The following is a 16,979-nucleotide window of genomic DNA, read 5'->3' on the forward strand; positions in this document are numbered from 1 at the left end:
GAACCCCGGTCGAACCGTCCAACCCATGCTAGCATGGAGAACGGACGTTAAACGACGATGATGATGATGATGAAAGACATCAAATAAAAAGATGAAAAAAAAGCCTTACTTTTGCTTCGTACAAGAGAGGGCCATGATAGCACAGTACCCTTTCACCTTGAAATAGAGAAAAAGAAAATACACGAGTCAGGAAAATAGAAATACAAAGAGCCTAATCAGTAATTACATCATTAGGCAAAAATTTAATTAACATCTGATGAGGTAGCATTGTTATTATAAACACATTCTACCAGTATACAAAGTTTCAAATTTTTTAGTTACCTAGAAATTATGTTAAAATCTGCCTTTCAAACCGAAAAGATCCTGGTTGGGATTCTTGTTTAAGCATCCCATATAACAATCCCTCATAACTTTTGCTTTTTGGAATTTTCAGAAAAGTTTTGTGAATTTGTGTTCTACACAAGGGAATTCATACGATTTTTGAAAAAAAAAAGATTTATAATTTTTTAACCCTTCCCTCCAAGATCCCAGATGAACCAATATCAAGGCAGGAAAATTCAAGAGGGCAGCGGTATCGAACTCCCTCCTTCACCAAAAGCCGGTCTCATAGAATTGGCCAATTAAAAGGCGATTACACTGGGGAGAAAAATATTGAAAATAACATCAATACATGTTAGAGTAACCGAGAAGCGAGGACGCTATCAGGTGGTAGTGAGATGTGCTAAAAACGACAGCTAAATCGCCCTGAAATCTCACACAATTCGCCAAAATTTTCTGAAAATTCCCCAAAATAAAAATATAAACATATATATATATATATAGGCGGAATTTTGGTTTAAGCACCCTATATAATCAATCCTTCATAACTTTTTTGTTATGTTAAACTGTCCTATGTCCAAATGTGATTTTTTTTTCAATATTTATTTTTGCTTGCAATAGCAGGTTCTTTTAGTCAAACTATCGTATCTCCAGCTACTTCAGATGTCAAAATATCAAAAATTGTAAAAGTATAGTACAACGGTTTTACTAGGGAATGGTGAAACTATTTTTTCGTTTTCTGAGGGAAAAAAAAGGGGCAACGCTTTGGACTTACGACACTTTTGCATAATAGCAACGATTATCACAAAATGTAGTTTTAAATTATTTATATTACGTTCTACCATCAATAATACAAGGGAAGTAACTGTTGGTAGTTAAATAAGACTTAGTCGACGAAACATCAGAAAGCTTTCAAGTACTTGCTAACAGAAAGGCCAAAACCTTATATGACGGGTGATAGCGTTTTCCCTGAAAACCTTCTGCTGTTCAGCTCTCTCCCGAGTTTCTTACAACCTATTCCCCTCTGCGGGGAATACAAAATTTCTCTTGAGCCTGCATCAAATCCATATCATCTCTTCTCCCAGATATCCACCCTTGTACGTTCACCAAGAAAAACTTACTATCGAGGTGCTTAGTTCTAACGTTTCTCCTTTTCAGAAGTTCAATGCATATCACTCCACTATTCCAAAGATCTAAAAGCCAGTTTGTCAGAGTGTTCAATGGTTGTTTCTGTGACAAAACACAGATTCTTCAGAGTTTCACTATTAGAATTCTGTTTCCCTGTTTTGGACAGTAGGTTTTGTAAGGAGCAAAGAATACGCATTGTAAACTGTGTATACACACACACACACACAAATATATGTATGAGGGTGAGTCAAAAGGTAATGCCATTTGGGGATCTTTTCGGTTTGAACGGCAGTTTTTAACTTAATTTCTAGGTAAACTAAAAAATTTTAAACTTCGTATACTGGTAGAATGTGTTTATAAAACATCTCTTTCTCTTGGCTTTATTGAGAAAATTCTATGGTTTGTAAGATATTTGTTGTTGTTTTTTCTTCAATTTCTGCAATTTCAACCAATCAATGACGTCCATTGAGTTGAAAACATTCTGTGCCGTATGAATATGTCCCTCGTTTAAGAAACAGATTGGGTTTATTTACATTTGTGAAGAAAAAAAGATACCCTTCCACCCACCCCTAACCCTAAAACAGGTTGAAATGCAATAGATCGATACTAGGGTCATAATTATGGGTGACAATTTCATATGACACCGCTAGAAAAAACTGCCATTTTCTCTAGCGGTGTCATATGAAATTGTCACCCATAATTATGACCCTAGTATCGATCTATTGCATTTCAATCTATTTTAGGGTTAGGGTTAGTTAGGGATGGGGGAAGGGTATCTTTTTTTCTTCAGAAATGTAAATAAACCCAATCTGTTTCTTAAACGAGGGACATATTCATACGGTACAGAATGTTGTTTACCTCAATGGACGTATTTGATTGGTTAAAATTGCCTAAATGCAAGAAATTAAAGACGAAATATGTTACAAACTATAGAATTTTCTCAAGAAAGCCAAGAGAAAAAGATGTTTTATAAACACATTCTACCAGTATACGAAGTTTAAAAGTGTTTAGTTACGTGGAAATTATTTTAAAAAACTGTCGTTCAAACCGAAAAGATCCCAAAATGGCATTACCTTTTGACTCACCCTCATACATATATGTGCGTGTGTGTATTCATGAGTGTGTATGTATACACAGTTTACAATGCGTATTCTTTGCTCCTTACAATTATATATATATATATTATATATATATATATATATATATATATATATATATATATATATATATATATGCTCCTTACAGTTAAAAACTGCCGTTCAAACCGAAAAGATCCGGAGGCCTTTCTATAGGACAAACATTTGTGGCTTGCAGAAGGTAGATTTCCATGAATGGATAACTGCCTGTCTTCCATAAAAAGAAAAAAGCTGCTTAGGCCTACACATATATATGCAGCTACAGGGTTATACTGACCGGCTGAGGGCAGCGAGATGGCTGAACCGTTAAGCGGCATCTCGTCCGTTTTCTCTTTCTGAGTTCAAATTCCACCGAGATCCACTTTTCTTTTCATCCCTTTCGGGGTCGATAAAATCGGTACCAGTTGAGCACTGGAGTCGAGGTAATGACCTTATCCTCTCTCCCGAAATTACTGGGTTTTGCGCCAAAATTTGAAGCCAATAATGACCGATAAAAATCTTATATATAACTAAACGTAATACGCAAGCGAGTAAATAAGGACCCACTGATTACATCTTCCTGTCCTGGTAACTGCTCATTCGCGGGGTTTGATCTGGAGCTAAACATATCCATTCGAAATAAAGCAAAATCTCAAGCTGAATTCGAGAACCGATTGTTATTCTTTTGAATCCCAAACTCCTGACCGTAAACATTCCACCCTTGGGCCCTTATCCGATGAGCCAAGTTGGTCAGTTAAAACTAGGCAGCTAAATCGTCCTCAAACACCAACAGATTACAGTTCTATATTTAAGAGATGAGGAACTATGTACATTATTTACATTTGACGGTTGATAAAGGCTGGCGGGTTTATCAGCCGAATCTTTGTGTTAACAACAAACAAAACGAGGACAAATATCCGTCAAATGTAAATAATGTACCAACAGATTAAGCCAAGATATAGACAAAAGGGCTGAAATACCTTTCATGATAAGGTCTGCTTGATTAGAGTTGACCTCAGGTTAAATACCAATAACAATGTCCAGTCTATCCTTTGTTTAAAACTGCGCGATTTGAGGAAAATTTCGATGTTATGTATAGCAGGGCGAGAAATCATGTGGAGTCTTCGTTCTCTATTTAAGACAGTGAGGTATGGGTTGAGATATAGGGTACTACTAGCGAACAGTGGTCCCGGTGCGCGCACATGCTAGACGTAAGTAGTCGATCCTAAATAATTTTTTAAACTAAGTAAATAAATTATTTTTATAAACAAACTAAGGTTAGGGTTAGGTTTAGGTTTTAAAAAGTCGTTGTAGGATCGACTACTTAGGTCTAGCTAGCGCGGATGCGCGAGTGCGCGCACCGGGAACACTGTTCACTGGTACTACCGAGATATAGCTGCTATTTCGAGCGACCACGTAGAGGATCCCTTCTCATTTGTGATAGACACCGATTTGAAAGTGATGCGGCTGCTGTTTCTAGCAAACCGAAATACTGCAAAGAGGTTTCGATGTTGGTTCACTGTGAACCGATTTCGATGTTCAGTGGAAGTCAATTCAATTCACTTGCATCTTTAAATGCACACGAGGAAAGCATGAACATTACGACATTCCATTCTTTTCTCTCACCTCCAAATTATGATGCCTTGCTTATATTAACGAAAATTTCTTTGTATTAACTATATGGCGGGGTTATGCCTGCAAGTATTCAACCATGACCAAAGAGTATTTTACTCCAGGTAATATAAATGCAACCTTTTTTAAAGATGATATGATGCGATTTAATACATGCTTGGCTGACGATTCTAGAAGGTAGAACGATCGCGAAATGGATTGCTTTGTTTGATCATAGCACATAGTAAAGAATTTGTCTCGAATGTCGAAATAATTTCTTGCAATAAATTTTAGAAAGAGAAACATGGGAACTGAAAACCCTAAATATACGTGTGTGTGTGCATAAGAGAAAAACTTTCCATTTATCCAGAAATAGCAAGATAAACAGACATATCAAACGTATTTAATAGGTATGTGCATGTTTGTGTGTGTATATATATATATATAAGCGATCTTATGAATATATATATGTATTCTGACTCGATCAAAACGAACACACACACACATATATATATATATACATATATGCACTTAAATCCATTCCAAATACTCTTACACCGTTTTCTTCGACTTGAGTATATATATTATACCAAGCACAAAACATGAAGAATCACGTGAGCTGTATATATACACATACACGCACATGAGTCGTCTAAAAAATACAATCCGATTATATATATATATATATAAATCGAACGGCTTTTGTGTGTTTCTTAAATGGCTTACAAACACCTTCCACGCTGCAATTGTTTTCGTTTCAGCACACGATCTCAGATCAAATCACTTGCTATGCGAGTACATCTCCGTAATATATATATATCAATAATAATATAGGGTGAAATTAATTAATTTGGAATAATCATTAATTTCACCAAGTAGATTTCGGCATGTAAAAGCCCCATTCAAGGAAGGTTTAAGTAATACTAAGTAATTAAGGGTTTAACAACGATTTGCCTCACCACACACCGAATTTAGAAATAGCAGTCAAAGATCCCTTTTAAGTAGAAAGAATAGCCATAACTCTTTGACTGCTATTTCTAAATTCGGTGTGTGGTGAGGCAAATCGTTGCTAAACCCTTAATTACTTAGTATATATATATAATATACATACAAACAAACACAACACAACACAACATAGATGCATATAACGAAGATACAAAGATACAAACCTTCAATGAACTTCATTTTGGGAGGCATTCTTTCCGGCTTGTGTTGTGATGTTTAGCAAGGGTTTTTTCCTGTTTTTTTTTTTTTTTAAATGCAATTGTTTGAAAATGGACTTTTTGATGTGGGATGATGAAAGAGAGCGATACCACTGTCGTTTAAGCAGGAGCACAAATTAAGGGGGGAAGATGATTAAAGGGCCAATATATATTCAATCAAGACTATTCTTGTACGCATGTACCTCCGTACATACTTAAGTTATAATATATATATATATATATATATATATTATATATATATATATATATAATATATATATATATATGCGTGTGTATTTAGCTATGGATATACAAATACATATACATATACATACATATATATATATATATAATATATATATATATATATATAAACTAAAATCTGGCGGGTGAATAGTGTTGATTTCCTTCAGTTGTGCCCTACGTCATCATAACGTGCGCAAACGTCATTTGTTGGGGGAGAAATTTCGCTGTTTTTCTTCGGTTTTGTTGAAAGCAAGACAGGCACTCTGGTTTTTAGGTGATGTTTAGATGTAAGTCCTCCCGAAATTATTGTTCCGCCTCCCGATGACCCTGCCCGATCCCAACGTGGAACCGCACCGTTTTCGTTTCGTTTAGGATGATTTGTTTCACTTACGTGTTTGTGTGATGTTGTTAACGCGCATTTATTTTGGAAGCTGGCTCTCTCTCTCTCTCGCTTATTAAGGGTGTCTGAGAGACACCACCATGCCGAAATAGCAGTCAAATCCCTGACTCTAAAAACCACCTTAAATGTTCATATCGCACCATGAGATAAGACAGAGGGACAAAATAGATTAACGAAATATATATATTTGTGTGTATGTATATGTATGCGTATATATGTATATATATAATGTTTTTAAGACAAAGTAAATAAAACACAAAATAAGGATCGACTAGTCACGACTAGCTAGCGCGGATGCGCAAGTACGCGAGTGCGCGCACCGGACCACTCTTTTAAAATAGTACTGTATATATATGTGTGTGTGTGTGTGTGCGTGTGCATATATATATATATGTATGTATATATATGTTGTATATATTGTGTGTGTGTGTGTGTGCATATACGTTGTATATATAATATATAGGATCTTTTCGGTTTGAACGGCAGTTTTTTCTAGCGGTGTCATATGAAATTGTCACTCATAATTATGACCCTAGTATCGATCTATTGCAATTCAATCTATTTTAGGGTTAGGGTTCAGGGTGGGGGGATGGTATCTTTTTTTCTTCAGAAATGTAAATAAACCCAATCTGTTTCTTAAACGAGGGACATATTCATACGACAGAGAATGTATTTTACCTCAATGGACGTCATTGATTGGTTGAAATTGCAGAAATTGAAGAAATCATTTTAAAAAACTGCTGTTCAAACTGAAAAGATCCCTAGTCTGAAATAAGTATTTAAAAATTCAGTGAAAATAAGAATTATATTTATAAACACAGCATCTTTTTTTATTCACAAAACCAAATGCCAAAGATTGGATTAATAAAAGATACTAAGTTGTTCCCCTTAGAATATATATTTATTTTTAATAGGAAACTCTAACAGCATCGGATCTCTCTATCAGCCTTCCAGAATCTCCAGGAATCTGGGCACACCGTGATATACCTATTTCTTTACTACCCACAAGGGGTTAAACACAGAGAGGACAAACAAGGACAGACAAAGGGATTAAGTCGATTATATCGACTCCAGTGTGTAACTGGTACTTATTTAATCGACCCCGAAAGGATGAAAGGCAAAGTTGACCTCGGCGGAATTTGAACTCAGAACGTAACGGCAGATGAAATACGGCTACGCATTTCGCCCGGCGTGCTAACGATTCTGCCAGCTCGCCGCCTTCACACCGTGCAATACCGTTCATACCTTGTACCCTGCACTGAATAAACAAACCCTCTTTTTGAAGTTGGTTAATTTGCATACAGTGTGTTAATCTGTACCGGTATTTGTTGAATAAAATGGTTCCTATTTTTTTCTTCCTTCAAAGGCGGCGAGTTGACAGAAACGTTAGCGCGCCGGGCGAAATGCCGTTACGTTCTGAGTTCAAATTCTGCCGAGATCGACTTTGCCTTTCATCCTTTCGAGGTCGACAAATAAAGCACCAGTTACGCACTGAGGTCGATGTAATTGACTTAATCCCTTTGTCTGTCCTTGTTTGTCCCCTCTATGTTTAGCCCCTTGTGGGCAATAAAGAAATAAGAAACGTTAGCGCGCCGGGCGAAATGCCTATTCCTATTACATCTGCTGTTACGTTCTGAGTTCAAATTCCGCCGAGGTCGACTTTGCCTTTCATCCTTTCGGGGTCGACAAATAAAGTACCAGTTACGCACTGGGGTCGATATATCGACTTTATCCGTTTATCTGTCCTTGTTTGTCCCCTCTGTGTGTAGCCCCTTGTGGGCAATAAAGAAATAAGAAACGTTCGCGCGCCGGGCGAAATGCTTATTCATATTACGTCTGCCGTTATGTTCTGAGTTCAAATTCTGCCGAGGTCGACTTTGCCTTTCATCCTTTCGGGGTCGATAAATAAAGTACCAGTTACGCACTGGGGTTGATCTAATCGACTTAATCCGTTTGTCTGTCCTTGTTTGTCCCCTCTATGTTTAGCCCCTTGTGGGCAATAAAGAAATAGGTATTTCATCTGCCGCTACGTTCTGAGTTCAAATTCCGCCGAGGTCGACTTTGCCTTTTATCCTTGTAGGCAATAAAGAAATATATTTTTCTTCCTTCAGTTTTCATCCTATAAATAGTATACTGTACACCTGGAATAGTATGATATATTTTATGAATTCCTAATAGATTAACAAACTTTAAATAAACGGTGATTTAGAAGTGCATTTATTTAAATCTGCTAAACACAATTTTGTTCTTTACTTTTCATACTGTATTATATATTTCATATAGGCGTGGCTCTATGGTAAGAAGCTTGCTTCCCAGCCAAATGGTTCCAGGTACAGTCCCACTGCATGGCACCTTGGGCAAGTGTCTTCTTCTATAGCCACGGGCTGACCAAAGCCTTGTTAGTGGATTTGGTAGACGGAAATTGGAAGAAGCGTATCTATTTCTTTACTACCCACAAGGGGCTAAATACAGAAGGGACAAACAAGGACAGACACACGGATTAAGTCGATTATATCGACCCAGTGCGTAACTGGTACTTATTTAATCGACCCTGAAAAGATGAAAGGCAAAGTCGACCTCGGCGGAATTTGAACTCAGAACGTAGCGGCAGACGAAATACTGCTAAGCATTTCGCCCGGCGTGCTAACGATTCTGCCAAAGTGTATCGTATATGTGTGTGTCTGTGTTTGTCCCCCCTACCATCGCTTGACAACCGATGTTGGTGTGTTTACGTTCCCATAAATCAGCGGTCCGGCAAACGAGACCGATAGAATAAGTACTAAGCTTACAAATAATAAGTCCTGGGGTCTATTTCTTCGACTAAAAAAAAAACCCTTTAAGACGGTGCTCCAGCACGGCCGCAGTCAAATGACTAAAATGAATATATATTTTTTCAAAGTCTCTAGAAAACCAGAAGATCCGATGTTCCGGGACATTTCCTGTCCCCATTTCTCCTGCTTGCCGGATCGTTGATTAAATTCGTGATTAAATTATTTGTTGTTTAGAAGGATATGTAAGAAATCAATATCATTCTCGGCAATCCTTCGGTATTAATATTTGGAAGCACTCCGTCGGTTACGACGACGAGGGTTCCGATTGATCCGAATCAACGGAACAGCCTGCTCGTGAAATTAACGTGTAAGTGGCTGAGCACTCCACCGACACGTGTACCCTTAACGTAGTTCTCGGGGATATTCAGCGTTACACAGAGAGTGACAAGGCCGGCCCTTTGAAATACAGGTACAACTCATCAACAGAAACAGGAAGTAAGAGTGAGAGAAAGTTGTGGTGAAAGAGTACAGCAGGGATCACCACCATCCCCTGCCAGAGCCTCGTGGAACTTTAGGTGTTTTCGCTCAATAAACACTCATAACACCCGGTCTGGGAATCGAAATCGCGATCCTACGACCGCGAGTCCGCTGCCCTAACCACTGGGCCATTGCACCTCCACGGTATTAGTATATCACGTCGTTCAACCACACAACGTTCTCTCATGACATAAATGAAGAGGTTGGGTTATATTACACTATATTTTCGAAGTATCATAATTTGAGATATTTAAAATATAAATCTCAGAAAATTTTCGAAAGAAAATAAATACTAAAAACTGGGTTTATTTTTTGGGCTGTATCATAATCTCACAATGCTTAAAAACATACATTTTCAAAGGAATTACAAGTTTTGGAGTAATAAAGAATTTCCGACTCTATTCGTTAGGAACGCCATGTATATGTAAGCTCGCGCACACACATATACAGACATAAGTATGTGTGTGTATATATATATGTATATATATGTATATATGTCTTTGTCCCCCCCCTCTCTCTCTTTCTCTCTCTATATATATTTTTTAATGCCATTGTTAATTATATATATATATATCTTTGGCGAATGCCCTATCTTTATGCATGTCTGTATGTATGTCTGTATATATGTATCTATGTATCTATGTATGTATGTATGTATGTATGTATGTATGTATGTGTGTATGTATGTGTGTATGTATGTATGTGTGTATGTATGTGTGTATGTATGCATGTGTGTGTGTATGTATGTATGTGTGTATGTATGTATGTTTGTGTATGTATGTAAGATGTATGTATGTATGTATATATGTGTGTATGTATGTGTGTATGTATGTATGTATGTATGTATGTATGTCTGTATGTATGTATGTATATATGTATGTGTGTATGTATCTATTTATCTATCTATATGTAGTATATACACATTTTGATTTTTCTCTCTTTCTATATATGTATTTATGTGTGTGTATATATACATACATATATATATCTTTGGCGAATGCTATATCTTTATATATGTCTGTCTGTATGTATGTATCTATCTATTTATCTGTCTATCTATCTATCTATCTATCTATCTATCTATCTATCTATCTATCTATCTATCTATCTATCTACCTATCTATCTATCTTTTTATCGGATTTATCTGTCTATCTATCTATATGTAGTATATACACATTTAGTACATACACATTAGTATATACACATTTTGATTTTTCTCTCTTTCTATATATGCATTTATGTGTGTGTGTGATGTGTGTATACATATATATATTTGTGTGTGTATGTGTGTGTATATATAAATATATATATATATATATATATATATACATGTATACATACATATATATATGTGTGTATATATATGTATTTATATGTATGTGTGTGAATATGTGTGTACGTGCGTGCGTGCGTGAGACTCTTTCGATGTATAATGGCGAAAAACGTGACGACTAAAAAAAAGTGAAAGTTTGCTTTTATTATAAAAAAAAGACCCAAAGTTCTAAGAAAATAAATTTCAGATCTAAATTTTTACCCCCCAAAAATAAAAGTAAAAGTGGTTATTGTGTAATAATAATAATAAAAGTAATTCTCGTATCAACGAGACACCATCGCAACGAGACTTGGACCGATTCGTGTTACGTTATTAACGCCACAGAACGTGTTTCGTTATTCCAGTCTCAAACTTTTATCTCAACCTCTTATTCATTCGACTTTCACTTTATCTAGAAGAGCCTCCTTATATATATATATATTTATTTTATTATCTCTCTAGAGGATTTCTGAATATTTTTTCCTTGCTTTTTTTTTTTACACTTACCCCTTTCCCTATATTTTTTTTGTGTTAAAATTAATTAATTAATTAATTAATAATTATTAATTAATAATAATAATTATACTAATACTATCCAGTAACAATTAACAACAACAACCTATATTCATTTATTTATCTATCTATCTATTTATTTATATATCCATCTATCTATGAATATATAATATATATAATCAATATATATGCATATATTTACATATATGTGAAATATAAATATACCAGTGACACGTGCTTGCCTTGGCTAATTGAAAGAGACAAAGAAATACATCAACAAACTTGGCAGAACATTGGATTTGTACTGATTTTTATATGACAACATTAATACAAATGCTATTAGAATAACAAAGGATATAAAGGTGCCAGAGGATCACAGATACATTTACATTCTTAGTTGGTTTAGATTTAGACATTGAAGTTTTGCTGTGAAGCCTTTGTCTTGCCTTTTTGAGGGCCGAGGGTGATTTGAGTTAGTGGAGTTTGTTAATCCAAAGGGAGCTCCTTTATTTAATTTTAAAATTTGCTGAAGTTGAAATTTTGAAACATAAAAGATCGTCGACAACAACTGGGATTTTTTTTAAAAGACAGCAAAGCAAAGATAAAACCCCACAGAGGAAAAAGGCAATGGAACAGGTGAACAATAGCGACTGGACATCGGAGAAGGAAGATATCCTAAGGAATGACTACCCATTACACTATGCTTGCAGAGAAGGTGATGTAGATCGTTTGAGGCGACTCTTAGATGAGTATACGGCAACAATGACTGCTCCGATAAATCTTGCTCTTTCTAATTCCATCATGCTGAAAGAGGATTGTTTTTATGGCTGGACACCAGCTCACTGGGCCGCATATTTCGGCAAGGTATATGTTTGTTTCTCTCTCTCTGTCTTTCTTTCTTTCTCCAATGTATGGTCACTTTTTTCTCTTATTATTCTTGTTGCTATTTAACCCCCAGGTCAACTCAGTTTCAGAAAGAAAACTGTTATCAAAGGCATTGCAAGCAGCTAACAGCATCTATTTCATCTATTTCTTTGCATGTCGAATGTAGTCTTAGATAAACTGTGGTATGTCAATTTTCAGGCATACCTAGCCACTATAACTAGTAGTTTTTAGCGCCTAAACATAGATTACCTTGGCGCTTAATACAACTAATACATAAAACTAATACATTTCATTGTAAGGGCCTCAAATAAATTCATTTTAGGGGAATCCAGTTAACTTCTTGTGACAAAATAGTGAAATGTTATGCAACCAAAACCAAACCAAACCTTTCAACCATTCCCAAACAGGGCGCAGTAAACACACAACAAATAATTAATTGTTCTTTAAATATTTGTTACGCCCTATATTAACCGTATTCCTTAATTTATGAATATCGATACTTTTTTATTGTTGGGGGTTTTATATATAGTAATTTATAAGAATTGCTACAATTATTAATGATGTCAGTTTAAAAGGAAAGTGCGCTGTTTATTTTCTGTAGCATCTTTCATTTTCGTTTGTAAATGTTATTGGCGAATTTCAATTTCACTCTAGGAAGATATATGTATGAATTTGCTGTGCGTTTTTTGTTTAACCGTTTCTGTGCATTTATATAAAAGTACTAAATTACCTCCACGTTAAACTATAAGTCTTCATATAAAATTGATGATGATACACAAGCAAAAAGGAAATATATTTATTGATGCAGCGAATTTGGCAAAATGGTTAAGCACGCAAGTCATAATACTTTAGTGGTATTCTGGTTTTTGCGTTTGTGAGTTCGAATTCCACCGTAGGCAACTTTGCCTTTCACCCTTTCGGGGGGTGGATTAAAAAAAAAAAATAAGGGTAAATTTTTAGATTAGCAGCATATTGGAATTTGCAGCATCGGAGGTCAGAGTACTTGACCCTACGTATCATATTAGAAGGTCAGGGTACATGATTCCGTGTATTTTTTGGGTGGGGGGGGGGGTGGTGAAAATCGTGCGGATGTTAATCTGGAAATTTACCAAAAATAACAGGTACTGACTGGGTCCAATGTTATCTACTTCCTCTTCCTTCAAAAATTGCTGACTCTGCCAAAATTTTAAACCATCTTTATTGTTATTTAAGGTAGCGAGCTGGCAGAATCGTTAGCACGCCAGGGAAAAAATGCTTAGCAGTATTTCGCCCGTCGCTTCGTTCTGAGTTCAAATTCCGCCGAGGTCGACTTTGCCTTTCTTTCATCCTTTGGGTGTTCTGTAAATTAAGTACCAGTGAAAAACTGGGGATGGGGTCAATATAATCGACTAATCCTCTACCCTAAAATTTCAGGCCTTATTATGCTTTTGGTAGAAAGGATTATTATTAAAAGGATGAGCTGTCAGAATCGTTCACGTTTAGCGGCATTTGTTCCATCTCCTTGCGTTCTGAGTTCGATATGCAGCGGAAATCGACTTCCCCTTTCATCCTTTTGTTGTCAAGAAAAGAAGTACCAGTCCATGTAATTGGCTAGCGCCCCCCGCCCCGGTTATATTAAACTAGATTTTTACAGCCAAGTATCACCAAACCTTACTGTTTTCTAATCAAGGGATATATATATATATACATACACACACAAAATGGGACAAGAATGCAAAACATCCAGACAGGTGATTCACAGACGTGTGTGTGTCTATTTCTCTCAAATGTGTATATACACATACACACACATATGTATGTATACACATATGTGAGTATATATGTACACACACATGTGTACAGATTTTTATGTATTAAGAAAAAAGATCTAGTAAGGATTTGGGTATTTATTTAGTGGTTTCATCCCTCCTAGAGGTTCATCATGAATGATTTTTTTTTTATAGAGAATTTATACCCTTCATATGTATGTGAGTTGGAAAAAACATCTGGAGTTGAATTTGTTTTTTTTTGTTTTGGAAAGAGGATGTTTTGTGGGGTGGCTATCTGAGATTTTATTTTGTCATTTCGAATGTGTGTGTGTGTTTATATGTGTTGTGAGTTTGTAAACAAAGAAAAAGAAATGAAGTGTTTTTCTGAAATGGTTTAAATTGATTACAACTGGCTCACATTATATATATATATAAAATTAAATAATAAGGGTAGAAATTGATAATAATCAATTAAAACCAGTGGCTTAGCATATTTAAAAAATCCAAAGATTAAAAATTGTGTTACATACAAAATTTAGAGGAATGGCCACTAAAGTGGACACCCTATAATGCTAAACATAGACGTCAAATCATCATTAATGATTTATGATTAATGACGGTTTGACGTCTATGTTTAGCATATAGGGTGTCCACTTTAGTGGTCATTCCTCTAAATTTTGTGTGTGTGTATATATATATATATTATATAAAGGTATGAATTTTGTACAAGAAATCCTAAAAGGTACAAAAGTGCTAAATAGTTTTTATCCAAAGGAAGTTATAAAACAAAGTCTTGAAGGCTGATCTCAAGACACTGAGCCTTTCGAAGGAGATGACAAAGGACCAAGGACCAAGATATCTGGTGCCTAGCTGTACTCATGAGGACTTGTCCACCACAACAAAATTGATACTGGTGCCACATAAAAAGCACCCAGTAAATTCTATAAAGTGGCTGGCGTTTGGGAGGCCATTCAACTGTATAAACCAGGTCAAATCGTACTGGAACGTGGTGCAGCTTGTGGTCAAACCGTCCAGCTCATGGGAAACAGACGTTAAAAGATGATGGTGATAACGTCCCTTAACTCACAATCATATGTCAACTACTCAATGTTTAAGACGTCCATGTTACAAGCACCCAGTACTCACTGTGAAGTGGTTGGCGTTAGGAAGGGTATCCAGTCATAGAAACAAAGCTAAATCAGACAGGAACCTGCTGCAGCTCTTTAGCTTGCCAGCCCTGGTCAAACTATGCAACCCATGCCAGCATGGAAAACAGATATTAAAGGGATGAAGGCGGGTAGGATTAAGCAGCAGCACATGGAGTTGGGAAGAGAGTACACCCCAGAGCAAATGGCATATTCAGTTGTGCCCTGTGGACATAACTGCAATGGCCATCGTCCCTTGCTGTAGCAGTAGCAAGGATAATTGTTTAGCTTTATCATTAGTTTGTACATGAGTTTCATCACATGATGAACTAATACCAAATGTATCCCCAAATTTTTAAGACAACCAACAGAACTGTCGACAACAGCATACACAAACTTTTGGGTCACATTTATGAAGATTCAGAAATTTAACCCTTTTTATACCAATCAGTCTGAGATTGTCCACAGTTACATGACAGAATCTTCTAGTTTTATACCCTTTAGCATCTGTGTGGTCTTTACCTTCAAGCATGGTTGTTGCCTTTGAGTGTGGTCATTGCCAGTGCCCCTGGACTGGCTTCCATGCAGGTAGCACATGGAGTGGTTGGCTTTAGGAAGGGCTGTAGAAACTTTGCCAGATCAGATTGAGCCTGGTGCAGCCTTTGGTTCACCAGTCCTCAGTCAAACCGTCCAACCCATGCCAGCATGGAAAGCAGATGTTGAACGAGGATGATGATGATGTTATTCAATCAAATATAACGCTTATCTATTCACAATGTTTTTTACTCATACATTATCTTGTAGCTTTGAGATTTCAGTCATTTATCATTTACTTGTTTTAGCCATTTGACTGTGGTTATGCTGGGGCACTGTTTTCAAGGGTTTTAGTTGAACAATTTGATTCCTGGTACTTGTTATATCTCTCTTTTGCTGAACTGCTGATTAACAAGGATGTAAACAAACAAACACTGGTTCTCAGGCAGTGGTGGTGGGACTCACACACATATATAGATATATACATCATCATCATCAATTAATGTCCACCTTTCTTGCTGGCCTGGCTTGGACATTTTGACTTAAATCTGGGAAGCAGTGGGGCTGCACCAAGTTCCAGTCTGATTTGGTAGGGTTTCTACGGCTGGTTAACCTTCCTAATGCCAACCACTCTGAGAGTATAGTGGGTGTTTTTACATGCCATTGACCTGACACCGGCATCGGCCACAACTGCAGTCTCCCTTGGCTTTACAGGTCTGTATAAGCACAGTATGTTGCCAAAGGTCTTGGGCACTTGTAATTGCCTCCATGAGGCCCAATGCTCAAATGGTGCTTTTTATGTGCCATCGGCATGGGTGCTAGTCAGATGGCACGGGCATCAGCCATGACTATGATTTCACTCAGTTCGACAAGTCTTCACAAGCACAACATATTGCCCAAATTTTTGTCACACACACACATATATATGTATATATATATGATGATGATGATGACATATATATATATATGACAGGCTTCTTTCAGTTTCCGTCTACCTGATCTACTTACAAGGCTATGGTCGGCTTGATACTATAGTAGAAGACACCTGCCCAAAGTGCCATGCAGTGGGACTGAACCTGGAACCATGTGTTTGGGAAGCAAGCTTCTTACTACGCCTGCACCTATATTTCAATGTTTATTTTTAGAATGGCATTGTAGGGTAGGTGCAAGAGACCAGATCTGGTTAGTTTGAACTTAAAACAGATACTCTACGGAGAGCTTGCTAGGGGCACTAGGTCTGTGGAAAGACCGTTCTTACGATACAAGGATGTTTGCGAAAGGGACATGAAGGCCTGTGGCATCAATATTAGCAAGTGGGAAGCAGTTTTCAGCAACCGTAGAGATTGGTGACATACCGTAAAAGAGGGAACACGAAGGAGTGACAGAGGGAGAGAGGAGAAGCAGAAAGAAAAGAAAAGACGTCAACAAGAAACTATGACATTACAACCAACCAGGCAAAGTCTTCGCTACATTTGCGGCACTTGCCAGAGGGAGTGTTTGTCCTGGATAGGAC

General features: G+C 36.7%; 2 protein-coding genes across 5 annotated transcripts in view; one reads left to right on the plus strand and one right to left on the minus strand.

The window, feature by feature from the left end:
• Nucleotides 1-6,065, minus strand: part of LOC115217873 (mortality factor 4-like protein 1) — a 42,055-nt gene extending 35,990 nt beyond the window's left edge. The window contains exons 1-2 of one of the 3 annotated variants that reach the window (XM_029787587.2): nt 5,342-6,065; nt 110-156 (exon numbers count right to left, since the gene is read on the minus strand). In XM_029787587.2, coding sequence (XP_029643447.1) covers nt 110-156; nt 5,342-5,369 — 75 coding nt within the window. In that variant the 5' untranslated portion in view covers nt 5,370-6,065. Of the gene's footprint in view, nt 1-109; nt 157-3,541; nt 3,705-5,341 lie in introns of those variants that run through there. The other 2 variants (XM_029787586.2, XM_036507807.1) reach the window with 2 other exon arrangements.
• Nucleotides 6,066-11,333: 5,268 nt separating this feature from the next.
• LOC115218044 (ankyrin repeat domain-containing protein 10) overlaps nt 11,334-16,979 on the plus strand; it is an 85,039-nt gene continuing 79,393 nt past the window's right edge. For both annotated transcript variants that reach the window (XM_029787799.2, XM_029787801.2), the window contains exon 1: nt 11,334-12,018. In XM_029787799.2, coding sequence (XP_029643659.1) covers nt 11,782-12,018 — 237 coding nt within the window. In that variant the 5' untranslated portion in view covers nt 11,334-11,781. The remainder of the gene's footprint in view (nt 12,019-16,979) is intronic.

Source organism: Octopus sinensis, linkage group LG12 (assembly GCF_006345805.1).
Source record: "Octopus sinensis linkage group LG12, ASM634580v1, whole genome shotgun sequence".
Classification (NCBI taxonomy): Eukaryota; Metazoa; Mollusca; class Cephalopoda; order Octopoda; family Octopodidae; genus Octopus; species Octopus sinensis.